Genomic DNA, 18896 nt, shown 5'->3' with positions numbered 1-18896 from the left:
GAAAGCTATACTTTTCATCACTTGTCTCCGAAAAATAATTTCTTAAAATTTTCAGAAATCTACTTGTGTGTGACTTTTCAGCTTACAGAATCAGAAGTTTTAATTGTTACTGTCATTGTCATAAAGGTTGTCAGCCAATCACTTATATTGTATAATTCAGTTTTGATTAATAGCATTTTATGCATAAATCTAGCGAAGACGTTTTTTATATATCCCCAGTATATTCGTCATTGATCAGGAGAATCACTTTGCCTCATATCCAAAATAGTCTATCTTAGAACCCACGAGTAATGAGTATGGAGGATTTGAATCATTTTCTGAGACAGAGCGTTTTATATGTAAGAGAATCATTCTCTCAGCAAATGATATCGATATTATTTGTTCATAGGAATATATAGGCATCATACCATTTATTCTATTTATGTACATAGATCAAAATTTTATTCTACAAATCGTCACCTAAATGCAAAGTAACGTAACTTCACTTTTCAAAAGTATAAAGGCGAAGGAAAAAATATATAATAGAAATCTCTCATATTTTACAAAATTTGAGTTGTGGTTATAAAATGGTTATATATTGGTTATACATTGGTTATTATTGGTTATGCATTGGTTATATATTGGTTATTACTGGTTATATATTGGTTATTACAAAGCGTGAACTCTGCACTTGTTGTCATAATGACTGTCCGTTAGACTTCCAGAAGCACGAGTTCCTTAAAGAACATATTCTGCTGGAAAGTAGCTACAATCTTATCAAAATGACCTTTCGAACATATTTTAAGAATAATATTCTTAAGTTAAGCTTTGAAAAAAGCTTAAAAACCTTAAAACTTGCATCAAATTCTCTACAAAGCTTACCAGCATCTATTACCTCTCTCTTCTCCACTACTATGCATCTCCACTCTCAGCACTAGCTGTGTATTAACTGCTCTAAGCCGGCAACTTCCAAACAGTTATTATGCTCCAGCAAACACTCTGTGTTATTATTACAGTTACTTTTTGCGCTCGATGATTTTTATTGCATAACAACTACAAACACATATACAAAAATGCACGCCTTCCTCGCCGCTTACACACATTTGTTACCACAAATATATATACATATGTATGTACATCCATTTGTATTTGCATTTGTATTTTTATTTGATTGTGTCGCGCGCTTATCTGCCGCTTTGTATGCACGCCTTACCTAACTTTGTGGATTTAACACTCACGCACGTTTTGGCAAAGTATCAGCTTTCCGCCGTCAACGCTTATTTCCATCTGCCAGCGCATAGAAGCCGAGAAAAAAGCGCTCGAGCTATTGAACTATTCACCAAATTTTGACAGAACGGAAGTGAAGTAGTTTGAAGAGCACTTTTCGCAAATTCACTGGCCTCTGGGGCGACAGCAAAGCTATACTAGCTTCCATGTGCTGGCGAAATTTGAGAAACTAACTATACAGTTATATATATGTATATATATGTGTGGGTGAGTGTTTGTAAGCTCGCTGCAATAGTTGTCAGATAAAGTGCCAAACTTTTGCACATCTTTATTTTGTTGTTGTTCGACATTTATTATTCAGCTGCACTTTGGGTCGTTGAGGAGAGGGAGAGCGAGCGAAAAGAATAAAAAAAAGTTGTTGGCTTCTACTCCATTACAGTTGGGCAATATTGAAATTGAAATGTAAATGATATTGCTTCTTGACTTGTTGCAAATACACACTTATTCAAGTAGATGTGTTGGATTCTTCCAGACTTTGAACGTTAGGTTTTATGAGCTGCTTTTTTTTTTTGCTTTATTAAGCTTAATACTGCTTGATCTTTTTTATTTTTGTTATGTAAGTATAGCTTAGCTGGGAAATGAGTGCTGTTGGCTTATCTTCTTCCTGTATTTTATTTACTGTTAGTTAATTATTGTTTTTTGTTTCATTTTATGTTAGATTTATTTTATATAATTATTCCACATTTTATCTTTTACATAACCCAAACTAATTTATTTTTAATTTTGTTTATTACAAGATATTTTTTTAAGAAATAAGTTGTCCAAATTTTACAAAACTTCCTTTATTTGAAATTTATTTTTTATAATTATAATGTTTTTTTTTGTTTTAGTTTTTTTTCTCGCCTGTTTTCAAATATTTTTTTTTTGCTTTCTCAATTTAAAATAAAATAATTTTTTTTTAATATTTATTTTTTATTTAATTCGTTTTTATAGGTTTTTATGTTTTAAAATATTTGTAATATTATTTTTCATTGTTTTAAATAGTTTTTTAATTAAAATTAATTTTGGATATTTGTAATTTTATTTTTCATATTCTTTCCATGCAAATATTTTTTAACTCGCTTTTTGCTTTCATTTTATTTTTAATGTATTTTTTCAGTTTTTTGTTTTTTATTTTGTTTCTTAATTTTTCTGTTTCGTTAGTGCATATTATTTTATTAGAGTTATCAGAAAATACTTTTTGTTATTTTATTTATTATAACACTGCTTTTGTAAATAAATTTATTATATTAAAATTTTCAAATTAATTTTAACAACTTTTAGGCCAAATAAATAAATTTTTATTTAAAATTTTTTTTCCTATTTTTTTAACTTTTTTAAATTATTATTTATAAATTTTGTATTAGAATGAAATATAATTTATTTGAAAAAAAAAAATAGTTTGTTTACGTTTCTTTCTTAGAAAAATATATTATTTACTAAAAAAATATGTTTAAGTTATTTACTTTAAATTTGTATTACAACAAAAAATAATAATTTATTAAAAAAAGAGATACTTACTATATACTTTACTGCAAAATACTATAAAAAAAAATATTTTATTAAAAAAAAGAATGCTTTATTAAAAAAAAAATATTTTATTAAAAAAAAAGATACTTTATTAAAAAAAAATTATTTTATTTAACCTTTCTTTCCTATCCAAATTCATTTGATCTTTTGCTTTCGCTCTTTTCCTCCGTTTCCCAACATTATTAAATTTCTTACACGAATTTATTGTTTTTTGTTTAATTCCGGTTCAGAGTCGAAGCTCAAGTCGATTGCAGTCCGAATGGCACTTAAGTGTTAATCCCAATTTCCTATTCACATCTTCACATTGTCGGAAAGTTTAATGCCCCGAACATGCAATGGTTTCCTTTATTTTCATCCTTCCTCGAATTACTTACAACAGTATGCCGTGTATATGGGGGTGTGTGTTATTCATACATGTGTATTGTTTTCTTGTATATTTTCGCATGCACTCCTGGCTTGTAACAATGCCGGCTAGAAAGCTTTAAGCTCCTTTTGCTGCAGTCATTCAAAATTCACATTGCCAAATCTCAAATGTCTACTAATGCTCTCGGCAACGGCCCACACATTTGCTGACCTTTGTTGCTACCTGACTGAGGAGGCAAGTCTCACACACACAAACGCACATTTCAGCTATAATTGTAGTCAGTGTAGCAACTCTGCCATTAGCTGTGTTGTTTCGCATATACTTGTATGCACATGTATGCCTGTGTGGGTGGGTTACATTTTTTGTGCACCGTTATTATTATGCAGGTTCATATGAGCGAGCTCCCCACCTTTGCCCTCAGCAATTGAAATTTTTTATGCAAATCACCCGCATCTGCTCGGCACTTGCACCGTGGTGGGTGGTGGTGCGGAGCCACCACCTCTGCTGTTGCTTTGTTGTCTGCCGTTAGTCATTCGTTTCTTTCGTCGTGTGTATTTTTCGTGTTTGTTTCGTTGATATTTTGGCATTAGAATATCAAGTTCAAATTGCTACGTCTGTTACCTGTCTGTCTGTCCGTTCAGCTTTTACAGCGCGCCTCCACTGCCGCTAGTCGCTCTGACCCTGCCTCTATATTGTTATTTGCCCAGTCGTGCGGGCAAATCTACATTTATTTATTTTTTTTTTTGTTACTGTGTCTTTGTGCTGTCGCCTTTGCGCTCGTGTAGCTAGCTCTCTGCTCTGTCGCTGCGCCGCGCTCCGCCTGATTGGCGCAACCCTTTCGCTTTGCCAAATATCCTCTATCCGCTTCGTCAGTATATTCAAAATTCGTTGGTTTGTTTGTGTGCGTGTGTGTGTTCGTTTGACATTCGCTACATTTGCTTTGTATATTTCGTTGCATACGCATGGGCGCTCACCTTTTTGGTTTCAGCTGACGCCTGTTGGCTTTGGCCGTCGCACCAACTGTCTGTTGCTTGTGTGCTCGCGCTGTCAGTGCTGCCTTGCTTGGTCGTAATTGTCTGTTTGGCTGTGATATTTCAACTAAGCGTGTGTTCATCTGTTTGACTTCCACTTTTCTGTATTTTCACTTATTCATGCAGTTGTTCATAGACACATACAGACTTATAAATACACCTACAGCAGCAGCGTTTGTTTTTATTTGTTAGTCTAAAAGTAAATATGCGGCCACAATAAACTCAGTCGCCTGTCTCAGGCTGCGCAGCGAAAGGACCTTCGCTATTCTACGGTTGGTTTTATTTAGCTCTCAACTATTAAATATATTAGGGCGGTTGTTAAGTATTTTTGTTAACGAAATTTTGAAGTCTTATACCAATAAAAAAATGGAAATAACCATATAAATGATAAGCCTGACGAGCTGAGTCGATTTAGCCATGTTCATCCGTCTACCCATCTGTCTGTTATATACGTGAATTAGTCCTAGTCTAGTTGAGATATCGCTCTGAAATTTTGCACACGTTCTTTTCAACTCAAGACGCTGCTCACTTGTTGAGTCCATCAACATTGGATCACTATAGCATATAGCTGCCATACAAAGTGAACAATCGAAATCAAGTGCTTGTATGGAAAACTTTTTTATTTGACAAGCTATCTTCACGAAATTAGGCATGGATTATTATCCAAGGCATCAGTACAATCAGCGAAGAAATTGCTCATATCGGACCACTATAACATAAAGCTGCCATACAAACTGAACGATAGAAATCAAGTTTTTGTATAGACAACTTTTTTTTTGTCAATATATCTACAAGAAAGTTGGTATGGATTATTGTTTAAGACAGCGCTACAATCTCCGAACATATTTTATAGATCGGACTACTATAACATATAGCTGCAATACAAACTGACCTATCGACATCAAATTTTTGTATTGAAAAATGTTGTATTTGTGAAGAGTATTATAGCTAAATCTAAGCATATTTTGGGAGAAAATTTATCTGCATTTGAGTGCCACCCTAAAGCTGCTCCGTCAGCATTTTATATACCAACGCTTAAGCGCGTGCCCTCGTAACCATTTCGCCGACGCCACAATGTCATTGCATGATTCTCTGCAATATTTTCACTTTCCTTATTATATGTATGTGTGTGTGCAAGCAAGCTTTTTAGAATGTGCGCTTGAATGCTTTTAAATATTTGATGTAATTTTTGCGATTTATTTGCAACATTAAAATGCGAATGTGAAATGACTTCACTTCACTTCGCTACACTTTGCTTTGCGCTCTTTCGTTTCGCTTGAGTTAACTGTGTTCACTTCAACATTTGTTGCTGTTGTCTACAATTTAATATTTAAGCCAACGCTTGAATTTTTGGATATCCAGCAACTGTTTTTGCCCAGCATTATGGCTCCTTCAGCCGGCCGCCCGGAATTGAAGCGTCGGCCTTGCCAACTTGCCTAAATGAATTATCAGCATAATCTAAAAGCGACAAATTAGTAAACTAGCCTGTCTGCATGCATAAACATAGACATGCATGCATGTTTGTATGGGTGTGTATTTGCATGTTTGCATGCTTGTGTGTGTCTGGCTTGCCGCCGACAATTTTATCAATTTCAATTTGTAATTCGCACGCAATTTTTGGAAATGTTTTCCCTCTCTCTCTCTTTCTCTTTTTACCTTACACAGCATACTCAACTGTGGTGTTGTTTTTGTTGTTTTGCTCTATTAGCCAGTGTGGTTGGCTGGTTGATAATTCAATTGGCAGCATGTTGACAGCAATTTATTAAGTTTTTAACGAGCCATCAACACCAGCAGCAACGGCAAATGTGCAACATGCGCACCACTACAGCAACAGCAACAATAATGTTGCACATAAGATAACTTGCAACTGCAAATGATTTGACATCGACATTTTCGGTTTCTATTTGCTGCCACAACACATGCCGCACACGTACGCGTGCCTCTTGGGTGCATGAGGCTGAGTGTATTTATATTTCTGTGTACGTGTGTGTGTGCATTTTATATTTCTCTGTGTGTCTGCTCATCCCCAGCTGGCTGCGTATGCCTTCCGGTGGCTTTCGCTCGACATCTGCAGCAGGGAATTCACAAAAGTTCCTCATTTTCAAGGGTTCATAGAATTTTTTGATTATTAGACAAAAATTGAAATTGGAAACCAATAGGCAGCGTGCCCGAGCTCGGTTCATTTGAAGTGCATACACACACACACGCATACATACTTTCAAGCAAACATGTTTTTGCGTATAAGTTGAGTTCTTTGTGCACGAAATGCCATGAATTATTGCTGCCGTAAGCTGTGGGTGTATGTGTGGGAGTCTGTGTGCTTGTGATTGTGCTTGTTTGCCGTTTTAAATTGGCTATTAGATGCATTTAAGCATTCACATCAATTTCCCACACATTTTGATCGATTTAATTGACTTAGTTTAATGTGCATATCGTTGACATTTATTTAGCACTAAATCGCTTGCAACATTTTAATGCACTTATTCGGCCAGCACGTACACTTAAAATGGCTTTAATTGTGTGTTCTAGGAGCACATAGATTGTGGTGATAATTAAAAATGTATTAAGTTTCTTCTGGTCAGGCTGGAAATTTGATATATTTGAAGCGGCAGGTAACCTTAGATGGTAAACTGGAAAAAATAAGCAAAGATTTTCTTAAAGAATTTTTAATTAAATTTAAAATTTTTAATATGTGGCACTTAAAGGAATTAAAAAATTAAAAATTATTTTTTTTTTTGTTAATTTAATGCCAATAAGCCTTTACGGACTTAAAAAACAAATATGCATTTATTTTAACTTTGACATTTTTGCCTATTAACATAACCCATGGGTGAGCCAGATACCACTAGAACTTCAAACCTGTTTTTTTTTTACGTTGACTTGACTAGTTGCATGTACGGATGGCTCTGAGCGTTCAAATCGGCTGCCAAAACTCCAAACGCGTTTTTAACGCAACGTTATTCTCAGAGTCGATGAGAGTCAGCCGGGCCGATCGACTTGGAATTTTCACAAGAACTTCTTAGCTATATTTGTGAGGTAACAACCGAAAAAATGAACTTTGACCAATATTTTCGATTTTTAAGCCAATCTGATGCTTTGACAGAGACGACTTTTTTTGGGGAGGGGTGAGGAACCATGTTTTTGTTAAAACGATAATTTTTTTTTTATATTACTTCAATCAGCAGCAAGCATACACTTTTGTAGTAATAATTTTAAATTTTTGGTAATTGTAAGCAAAAATATCTATCTTCACCGCCAGGCAACTATTTTCGGAGGTCTTCCGTGAGATGAGCCGCGGTATCAAGCGAATCCAGAACTTTTTTTATGGGGATTCGTCAATTATTAAAGTACATTAAATGCTGTAACTAGATTTTATGTATTGAAAAATGCGGAAATACTTAAAAAAAGGTTTTAATATAACTAAATTTTACAGCGGCTCGTATGCTAACATATCAACTTCCGCAATGTTAAGACTATAAGACTAACTATTAGAGCACACAAGGCTTAAAATCCATAATTTTTTTCTTTTGTCAAACAACTTTTCTTATCGAAATATTTATTATTTTCAGCTTCGCAAAAATAATTTTGACAATGTTGCCACACGTCTTTACTACTGTCCAGGTTTTACATCTCTCTTTCCGCTAAAGCGAAAAAATTTTTAAAATTTTATTTCATGTATCGACCAACTTACTGTATGCAAAATATTTGTTTCGAAAAATTTCAATATTTTGCAAAGTTTTCAATACAAAAAATGGCCACAAAGCGCACGCTATCGCCATCCATAATCAATTTCACAAGCCCGCTAAGAATAATTTTCATACAAATAGCGCTTTTTAGCCACATCACGCCAACAACACAGCCCATATATTGCAGTGTATTAAAAAAACAGCAACAACAACAACAATGGCAAAAAGTGCTGTTGACTTATCAACGTCACTCATCGCTCGGCAATGCGCTGCCAGCCAACAAGCACACAGCAAAGCAAAAACAATTAAACGAAAAAGCGAAAAGCAATCGGCTGACAAGGGGGGTAAATGCAGCAGCGCGCCACAGATAATGTATGTGCAAAGTAACGGAAATGTTGACTCATATCCGCAAAGGAAAAAGTATATATTTTTATCCAAACAACTGCCTGCGATACAGGCAAACAGATTTTTACACATATCATGTGTGCTCAAGCGCTTTGTAGGCACCGACGCAAGCGGCGGCGACTTGTCGTTCGTCTACTGGCTTGCAGTGGTTGCTGTTGCTGTTGTGTTGCGCTGACGAAAAGCCTTTAATCGACAGCAACATATTCGATTTTAATATTCATACGCTGTCATAAATGCATGCGAATGCGGCCGTTATGTGGTGATGGTGTTGGGTTGGTGTGTGTGTCAACGTGCAGGCCACACACATAGCTATATGCACGTACAACACTGCGGCGCTGATGGTGCTCGACTGTGCACTTCAAAGCGCAAATGTGGGAGAAAAATGCAGGCTCGACTCAACTCGACAGAAATGCTGATGTATGTGTGCAGCTGTGTGTGTGTGTGTGACAAACCAACAACTCACTTGTGAAGCCAACGAACCGCACTAACAATCGCGCACACAGCGCCAACATCTGCGGGCGCACACACAGTCACATGACTGCTGCACTATCTGCTTTTGTTGCTGTTGTTGCATAGTTAACTTTAATTTTCTTTTTTCGTATTCGCTGGTGGTGGTTGTTGCCTTTGCGCCGAGCAGCTGCGATAAATTGCTTGCGAATGAGTTTGCTCATTCGTGTGACTGAAAGCACTCACCCACACATACACTCAGTGCAATGTTGCAACGTGGCGCGCAGGCGGTGGCCAGTTCCTCAATTGCGCTGCATTTCGTGCACATGTTGCGACACTCTGGGGCATTGCGCAACTTTGTTTTCATCCGTTCATCCGCTGGCTAGTTGCGCGCCGGTTGCGCTGTGGTCACTTCACAAATTTAAAGCATACTTTCGGGCCACTTTAAACATGTGTCTGCAGTTTCTACTATTTCCCGCCTTCCGCTCGCCGTTCGCCGCACCCACACGCGCAACATCCTTTTATTGCTTGTTTTTGTTTTGTACAGTGACTCAACCTTGGCTGCTCGACCGTGAGTCGCAGCGCAAGCAAATTGTTTTTATTTTACAGTTTTTGAGTGGAATTTTCCGCACTTGCCGTGTTTTCAACTTTTCAGCTTATTTGTGTTGATTTTTTCGTGTTGTTTTATGAGTTTCTCATATTTTTCTAATCTACCGCTGACTTTTGTATGCGCTCGTTTTTGCTGCTGTTGCTTGACTCACCTGCGCCGTGTAGCGACTACTCTAATCAAGTACTTTCGTGGTTTTTGTGTGTGTGCGGAGAGCAACAAAAACTTAATGTGTACTTTTTCAAGGAAGCGCAAACCACTTTCTCAACTTTTCCACATGCCAAACAAACCTTTTTCTAAACTCTATCTCGCTGCGCGTGTTTTTGCTACACCCTCAAGCTTACGGTACGTTGCATACTATCAGGCGCGCTGACATATTGCCTGCCAGCGTACAAGCAGAACTTAACAACGCGCTGTGGCAGGGAGTAAAAAAAAAAAATTAACAAGCATAAAAGCGAGTGTAGAGGTAAATGTAACAGTAAAACTCAGATGTACTCGGTTGTACTCATTAGGCGAAAAATATGTCCGAGTTGCGAACATGAAGCCAGCTTGTCGAGTTTGCGAAGCGCAAGCAGGCACAAAAAGCAACAAGTGCGAGGCAGAAAGGGAAAAGGAGGCGCATATCTATATAAAAACAGATAATAGTGAAAGTTGAGATAATACAATGCAAAATTATTTTTACAAAACAGTGTTTAAAGTTATAATGGAAATTGCAATTTAAAGCGCAAATTTAATGAGAAAGTCTGGGTTGGTATTTGCCTGCCCTAAAAGCAAAGTTTGGCAGCGTCGCACCCTTTCCTGCTCCCAAAATATTTTACCAGCCAAAATATGTGTCATGTTTTAGGCGTAGCTCGTCGCACGCCTACATAGCTCACTTTCACAGTTATTTCCAAGTTTATTGCACTGCAGTGGCCAAGTTTTTACCATTTACCGTTATACTTCGTTGAGTGCGCGAAATTAGTTGCAGTTTTTAGCTAGTCATAGCCGAAGAGCACTTAGTGCTGTATGCCTAAAAGTAGGCAACTACTTTCATATTTGCGCAAGTCGTGCATATTTCACACACACACACACTTATAGGTGTAGGTGTGTATGTTTTCATGTGATTTTTATATGCATTCGTGTGTGTGCTGTGCGCTGAGTGCCAACTGGCTGACGTAAGTGAAAGCGTTCGGCTGCACGGTAGGCGCGTCTTCATGCAGCATAACCCAGTTTGCGACTTCAAGTAGCTGCAGGCAGTGGGCCGGGCAATTTGGGTTGCATGCAATTAAACAAATATTAAAGTGTAGACACTGCCGGCGCCTTCTTCTCATACACACATGGGCAGATATGCAAGCGGAAACGTCCAATGAAAGTATATTTAGCTGCTAAGTCGCAAAGACTTAAGCTTTTTTCTGCTGCTACAGCCGTACTCAAGCACAGTATGTGCTGCGCCGCCATGACCAACATAAAATGTACATTTAATATGTCTGAAAGTGTCTTAAATATTTGATTAGCGGCATGCTTGTGCTTTGTAGGCTTAAGCTAGCACTTAGCCTGCCATTTCCGCTGCGCGTACATACTAAATAGCGCGGGTGGTGGTATACCATGGCGCAAAGTAGTGTAGAGCTGGTACCATTTGCTCAGTGGTGGTATATGTGGCGTGGCAGCTGTCACAGCAAATATTCGTACTTTTCTCTCTAATTTTTCCACACAAAAATTTTTAATCATGTTCAACTGTTTAATCTGCCGCATTTCCAATTGGTTTAACAAATTTCTCAACGAAACTTAAACGCCAACTGGTCAAGCATGGCTCATTAGACGCCAACCAGTTGAATTCTTTCCGCCTCTGCTCTTTCGTTTATTCTCATTTTTGCTTGCCGTACGTCGTACATCCTTTCCTTTTTGTAGTTTTTATCTGCCATTTTATTAACACTCAAATTACACGCTTTTTTGCATCCTCACAGTTGTTGTTTTTTTCGTCATGCCACCTTTGATCGGACGAGCGTCTATCCAGTCATTGCTTTTTGTCGCATAAAGTCAACCAACCAGTCAAGCAGCAAACCTCCTAACTCGCATGCCACAACGCTGGCAGTGAGGCGCTGCACGAATTTCTGCCCATTTGCCCCATCCAATGCTGAATTTCGCCACTAGTGTAGCATGCTTTAAGGCGTGGGCGCCCGACAAGGCGATGTGAATCAACCGAAGCCGCACTGTGGTATTGGCAGCTGTGGCGCGTAGAGTGAGCGCGCTCTACTTGCCACACCACACACATACATACATACATACATAAATTGTTTATGCGCATATAGATAGACAGATAGACAGCTGAACGTTCTGAAAGTCGAAAAAACACATTGAGGAGAAAATGACGTGAAAAAGTACTTCACACAAAATTACCCTTTTCAATTTGCGGCTTTTGTTGTTTGTTTATTCGTCGACTTTCGCTACGATACTGCCACTCAGTACACTGGCGGGTGTGTGGTGCATGGTGAGTGCTGGCTGTTGAGTTCTTTCTATGTGTGTGTGCGTGTGTATTTGGCCACGCGTATGTCCGTATTTGCTTATTGACTTGATTTCCATTGTGTGTTGATTTAGTGGCGAAAGCGCGCGCGTCTGAATGCTAATAAAGCGACGTAAGCGTGGAGGCAAACAAGCTGTAGTATCTGAATGTATGTGTGTGTATACTCGTGGTGGTGCACAGGTATGCGTCTAAACGTGTTTTTGGTTTCGCTTAATCGAAATGTAACAAAGTTGTGATTTTGGGCGCTAGATTTTCATCTAATTTTGTTACGATTTGTACAAAGGGGTCTTATAGTGTGTTAAATTACGCCGACTTCGCTTGATTTTTACCAAAATAGGTACAATTTTTGTACTCTTGAATCAACTTTACTCCATTAATATAATTCTGCATTGACCGAAACAAATATTAGTCCGATGATGCAAGATCAGGGCTATATGGTGGATGCATCAAAACCTCCCAGCCAAGCTCTCCCAGTTTTTGCTGAGTCATTAAAGATGTGTGCCATCTAGCGTTGTCCTTATGGAAGACGAAGCCCTTTCTATTGATCAGTTCTGGCCATTTTTTCGTTTGCTGGATACAATCTCATCATATGTTGAGAGTAAAATGTAGAATCAATCGTTCGACCAGCTGGCTGGCTGGCTGGAACAGCTCATAGTGGATGAGTCCTTTCCAATCACACCAAACACTCAGCATAACCCTTCGAGACGTCAATCCTGGCTTTGCGACCATTTGTTGGGCTTCATCACGCTTGAACCATGATTTTTCTCGCACATTATTGTCGTATTTGATCCACTTTTCGTCTCCTGTTACCACTCGTTACGTTCAGCAAAGAATCCCAGATGTTAATTCGGTCCATTAAATTTTTCACAGACAATTCGTGTGGTACCCAAACACCGAGCTTTTTTTTGGAGCCAAACTGTTTTAAATGGTTCAAAACCATTTGATGATGAATGCTAAGTTCCTTAGCGTTGTCATGGCTGCTTATGTGATGCTTCTGGTCAATATTCTCCATAATTTCATCGACTTTTCCAACGTTAGTTGAAATTGACAAAATACGAAAAGACTTTTTCGACTATTGGCACCCACAAGCTAGCTACTTTTTATAATCATTTTGCCATATTAAATTCGTCTACTTATCATATATCTTCACCAAATTGAAGTTAAAATTTTGCTCGCGTAGAAAAAGCTAATGTTAAGTAAAGCTAAAATACTGAAATTTAGTTTTTTCAAAACTTGTTGCATGGCAAAATCGAACTTACTCAAGTAAGGCACATTTTTACTATTTTCATTTACAAACTCACTCACAGAGTTGTAATTGCTACTAAACACCATCATTACCGCTTTTTACTGCCAGTTTGAGTAAAAAAACTGTAGCATATGCACCGATGCCCGCCTTTCCAGCCACATTTCTTTAAAGTGCCTTAATGTTGTTGTGTTCCCCTTAAATATGTTATGTTTTCCACTCTCTCTCACCATGCCGCTATGGACGACAATACAACTGTAATGGCTAATACTTTCGTTTCCGTTGCCATTTCGTATAAATCTGCTGCTCAAGCAGCCCCTACCCACGTAGCACTTGCCAACACCGCTTTTTCACCACTCAGAGCCAAACTGTAATTTCCTTCATTCTATTTGTTTTAGCAAAGTACGTTTTCCGCTGCTCCCAGCGCACTATTTACTTATGCCTTTTAGCCGCGTCGCTACCGGCTCGCTTGCCACGTTCACTGCGAACCAACTTACTACTCCGGCACTTTTAATCTCCTATTCACTTACTCTCTTAATATTAGCTCAAAGCAAAAACATCTGCGTAATTTATTTACTCACTTACATATAAATATCAAATATTTACGTTTAAACACACCTAACGGTATACGTTTATATAATTCTTTTGTAAGCATATATACACACACATATATTTTTAAGCTCAGCAAATCTGTTTTTATACTCATTACACAAATACTTATTGCGCTCTCTTGTTGTCTCTGTTTCTTTCCATTTCCGTGCTCGTGCCGCTGCCACTTTGTAAAACAAAAAACAACAAAACACCACCAACAACAACAATCACCACAATTACAACAGCGAGGAAGCGACGAACTTTTAAGTCAAGCAGCAGTTATGGCGCCCGCTTCTGACAATAATAATCAGGATTTAGCCACAAAGAAAGCCAAATTGGAGCCAAGCACCGTCCTTGGTGGAGTTGGTAAGTTTTGCATTACATTATTACCGTTTATGCTATGCGCTAATTCGCTGGCTACTATTTTTATTTAAGCACTGCTTTTAATAACTATTACTCACCTGCAATAATAACACGCCGGTTAATGGGTGGCTTAAATTGCCGCCGCTCTCACGCCCTTTTCCCCTCTTACCAGCCGCATTAACTGTGTAATAGTTCGAGAGTTTCTTTAACTACTTGGCGCGCGTTTCTTGTTGCTTTGCATTAACTTGGTAGCTGCTAAGACTTTTTATAACGTTTTTGTTGTTTTTTTTTACTATTGCACGTGCGTACAATTAGCCTTGCTGCCGCACTTGCAGCAGCTACTCTTATTGGAAGTGCAAAGTGCACTTGCGCGCTGTTTACCGTTTAGCAAATTTAGGGGATATTGCGAAATAAATTTACCGGAATGAGAGAGGAAAAATAGTTTTTTTAAGTATTAAATTAAAAAAATATTAGAAATTTAGAAAATAATTGCTTTAGAAAAAAATGCTACGATCAGTTTTTAAGGTGAGGTCAATGCTCGATTGTACAGCAATTTCTTCTTCTTACTATGTTATTTACTGACAACTTTTATATCTGACAAGATAAGTATGTTCATGAAATTTTTCTCCAGAATCTGCTACAATCTCCGAGCATATTGTTCAGATAAGAATACCTAAGGCCTCATGTGAAGGGCTAAAAAATCGGATTTTGTTTGATCAGAACAGATTTTTCCTTGATTTAGAACAGATCATATTGACGGACAAAAATTGGTTGGACGCTAAATTATTTTTTATTTAGGAGGCTTTCCTAGAGCATCATGGACATTCCCAAAGAAAAATAATAAAAAATATATTTTTTCATGGCTTTGAAAATATACAAACTTACATATAGAACAGGATAAATAATTTTTGAAAAAAATAAAACTAAATTCATAGTGAACTGAAGTCGATCGGAAACGAAAGATATAACTTTTATATATAGACTTTTTTCACATAACCTCAAAATTTATGTGAAAAATTCAAATAACCAAATTTTTGCGGTTTTTTAGTTTTTATCTTGTATAAAAATTTGTTTTCCTTTATGAAATTTGGTGGAATCTTACCTTCCGATGTCACAGGCATACTGTATTTTTTATTTATAATATTTATTCTTACCTTGACCTGTTATTAAAAAATAATCCCAATTTTCTAGTCAAAATAAAAAAATTAAGTTTTCAATTTTTAAGAGGCCCGAATTTCGAGCGTTTTATGGCAATTGTTAACAAAAAGCATTTGATATTTTTACTATAAATGTATTATCATTTGTTCTTTTTATTTTTTTTATTTGAAGAGTGCACAAAAATCCAAAATTTTCATAAAATGGTGCCTACTCAAAAGTAAAAGTAAAAATTTTTAAAAATATAGCGAATTTCAACTTTTTATTCTTTATTGCTTCATGTAAAAAAAGAAACTTAAAGAATGTTCTTGCCATGTTTCATGAGATAATGGGTTGTCAAAAAAGTCTTGCGATATTTTTATTGAATTTTTTTATTTTTTTTTATTGAAATTGAAATGAATTTTTGACGACTCATGCCCAGCTCTTGACCGATGCTACGGCTGCTACTATGCCGGTCTCTTTCGACCAATTCAGCGATTTTATCGCAATTTTCGACGACAGGCCTTCCGGAGCGTGGCGCATCTTCGACCACCTCTACACCAGAACGAAAACGTTGAAACCATCGTTGTGCGGTAGAAATGGAAACTGTATCGGATCCATAAACTGCACAAATTTTGTTGACGGCTTGAGATGCATTTTTGCCTTTATCGTAGTAGTACTGTAAAATATTCCGTATTTTCACTTGCCACGAGACTAAAACGTCTATCATAGAAATAGTTTGAATTTCGAAAACTCTTTTTTGGGAGATATTTTTGAATATCGAATTATCGACTTATGAAAAAAAGTTAGATTTTTTTTTCAAATTTCTAGACTAAAATACCCCCTTAAATAATCGGAACCCTCCTGATTATGCAAGCTATAATCGCGTAAGCGGTGTCTACGCTAATAAAGAAGATGATTATTCCCTACAAAGAGCTTTCATCATCAGAGCTTTAAGTAAAAAATTCACAAAAACTTAAAAGAATTCAAAATAAAATAAATATTTAAAACTTTCCACCAATGGTTTTAAGGATATCTCAAGTAATTTATATACATGAACATTCATATTCCAAGTGTTAATAAGTAAAATATATGAAAAAATAGTAAAACCTACCTTAAATGGGTTTTAGAGCGGTTAATATGAAATTGAGACAACCACACTGGATCAGAAATTAAACTGAGCGGCGTGAGAGCAATTGCACCTCCCAAACAAGAGAAAACAACAAATATTTCCTTTGTCATTTAATTTAATAGTAATAAAATGCCGAATTGTACTCACGTCACCCTTCATCGACTCATCGGTCATTAACTAGCGCCATATAGTTTTATAGCACGACCTTCAGACTCGCCTGCTCAGCATTTGCCATTATAAAATGGTGATCTACACACAAATCAACGCCGCAACACACAGCGACCACAATTTCTGGCACACCACATTCGCACACTTAAAAAGAGATAATTAAAACAAATGCACGCCTGCGCGCCTACCACCCGCCAGCCGCCGCCTCGGCCCTCGGTGTAATAAGAATGTATTTGTGCCACTAATAAACGAGCTAATTACACCCGAAATTCAGCCGGCGCATTTTCTACGGCCGCATTGTTTACTCTCGCTTGCTTTGGCTGTTGTGCTGATCCATTGATGCTCGGTGGTGACGGCCTATAAAAGCTGCCAGCACGCAAACGCAAACGCAATTCGCTTACAACGCATTAATTAACCTCAACAAACAAACAGCAGATAATCACCGACTCAAACCTATGTGCGCGCGTATGTGCCGCATATGTGGCACTCAGATATGCGGCGAGCGCGGCTGTAGGAGTTGCCGGGTGTAACAAATCATAAAATTACTCATACGCCACGGCACACGTACACAGCTATTAATTATGTACAATTCACAGCGCGAGCCCCTCTTCTTTGCATTGTTTGCAATGTTTTTCGGCTAACCCGCTATTGTTGTTGCTGCTGTCATTATTTCGCTCATCGCTCATTGCGTTTTGTGGCTTGGTTGGTGCTCACCGCTGTTGCCACATTGTGCGGCGTTTAGTTGCTTGCTCTAAAATTAAAATAATAATAATAAACATGGACATAGCCGCAAAATTTTATTCACACCACAGCTTACATGCAACAACAACAAAAATTGTATTCACACCACAACTTACATGCAACAACAAAAACAGTGGCACAACAAACAAAAGTTGAGCACAACAATTTGCATATCAGCAAATAAGCCTTCTTGCCACACAGACGGTCTGTACTAGGTATAATCTGATATGTGGTATATACATATATAAGTTTGCATGATAATTAGAATGTCGTTATGTATTTAAAGCTTTAATAGAATTTAAAAACAGTTTTGAGCACGATCTGATTATGAGTGTGGAATATTGAAAGGTTAACGAGTGAGCTGAAAATGGGTGAGCCTTCGCTGGTTGGTAGTATCTTAGACGATTAGAGATTAAATTTTAAATGTGAGTACTAAATGCATATTAAAGAAAGCATTTGGATATATGTATAGGTTGTATACAAGTATAGAGGTTTCGGCAACAGTTTACCCCCTGAGCTAGTACGATGCGAGAAAATAATTCCCTTGTAAACTAATCCGAAATCAAAATTTTATAATCCGCTAAATCCGGTGATTTCTAAATTGTGTATTTATAGTCCAATTTTCCGCATAATCAGAATATATATTTTCTGTGTTATATCCCAATCCCATCAAAAAAATATATCCCCGCATGAAAGTCAGTAAAAAACTCCCCTCTGATATTTGTTTTTTGAAGCGGCATTTCATTTATTTGATACCTAAAAATAGTGTACATTTACTGTATTTAAAGTACTTCAATAATCAGTGTTCATTTCGAAAACTTCCAGGAAGACCACCGAAGAAAGGTATCCGCCAATGAGCAAGATTTTTCTACTTTAAATTATTAGATATCCAAAAACACAAAAACAAAATTTATTAAAATGGATGAATATAGATTGTGACCGAAGGAATGGTTATAGTTTGATTTTTAACGAAATGACTTCCTAATAAAAAGACGTTTTTGTGATAAAAAAAAATATAAAATTTTATTCCTTCAGAAAAAAAGAATAATAATATTTAAGAAGATCGAAGGAAAAGAGTCCTACAGTCTAGCTGTTTCGAAAAGAATTTTCTCACCGTTTTGGGAAACCGATTTCCGTTAAAAACGCGTTTTTTGATTTATGAGCAAATTCGTGCATATCTCAGAAACAATTTACTAGATCAACTTCAAATCGGTCGAGAGTATTCTCAAACATTTATATAATATGTATATTCTTTCATAAACATATCTTTTTTAATCTATACACTTTATCCAATTTATTTTTTTTTCAATTTACTCTCAGATTTATTATTTATTAACCTAAAGATAAGACTCAGTAAGCCATAAATCGTTATTCTCCTACTTAAACACTGCGTAGACCACCGTAAAAAGCTCTCAACTATGAGCACAACAACAACAACAAATAAATACTCACTACTGATCCGCTGAAGCTGTTAACAGCCTTAATAGATCTGCTTGCCACCAATAAAGTGCATCGCTGATAGGCACTTGCTTGCAATGTCACTGCACAACAACAAAAACAACTGGAGTGGAGCAAGCGAAGCGACCGTCAACACTACACCACCGCCGAGACACATAATACATAAAAAGGGAGGGAGTGTGAACTTCGCAGCATCGAGCCCACGGATGTTGTGCGGCCGGCTGCTGGAGTTTTGCGCTGAAAACTGAAAT

At 37.1% G+C, this 18896-nt stretch overlaps 1 protein-coding gene across 6 annotated transcripts in view; it reads left to right on the top strand.

Moving 5' to 3' along the window:
- LOC120766250 (polypyrimidine tract-binding protein 1) overlaps nucleotides 1-18896 on the top strand; it is a 420921-nt gene that overhangs the window by 310157 nt on the left and 91868 nt on the right. For all 6 annotated transcript variants that reach the window (XM_040091635.1, XM_040091634.1, XM_040091637.1 and 3 more), the window contains one exon: nucleotides 13895-14015. In XM_040091635.1, coding sequence (XP_039947569.1) covers nucleotides 13895-14015 — 121 coding nt within the window. The remainder of the gene's footprint in view (nucleotides 1-13894; nucleotides 14016-18896) is intronic.

This window comes from Bactrocera tryoni, chromosome 1 (assembly GCF_016617805.1).
Source record: "Bactrocera tryoni isolate S06 chromosome 1, CSIRO_BtryS06_freeze2, whole genome shotgun sequence".
Lineage (NCBI taxonomy): Eukaryota > Metazoa > Arthropoda > Insecta > Diptera > Tephritidae > Bactrocera > Bactrocera tryoni.
The sequence above is the reverse complement of the archived record's forward strand: the minus strand, read 5'-3'. Positions and strand labels throughout refer to the sequence as shown.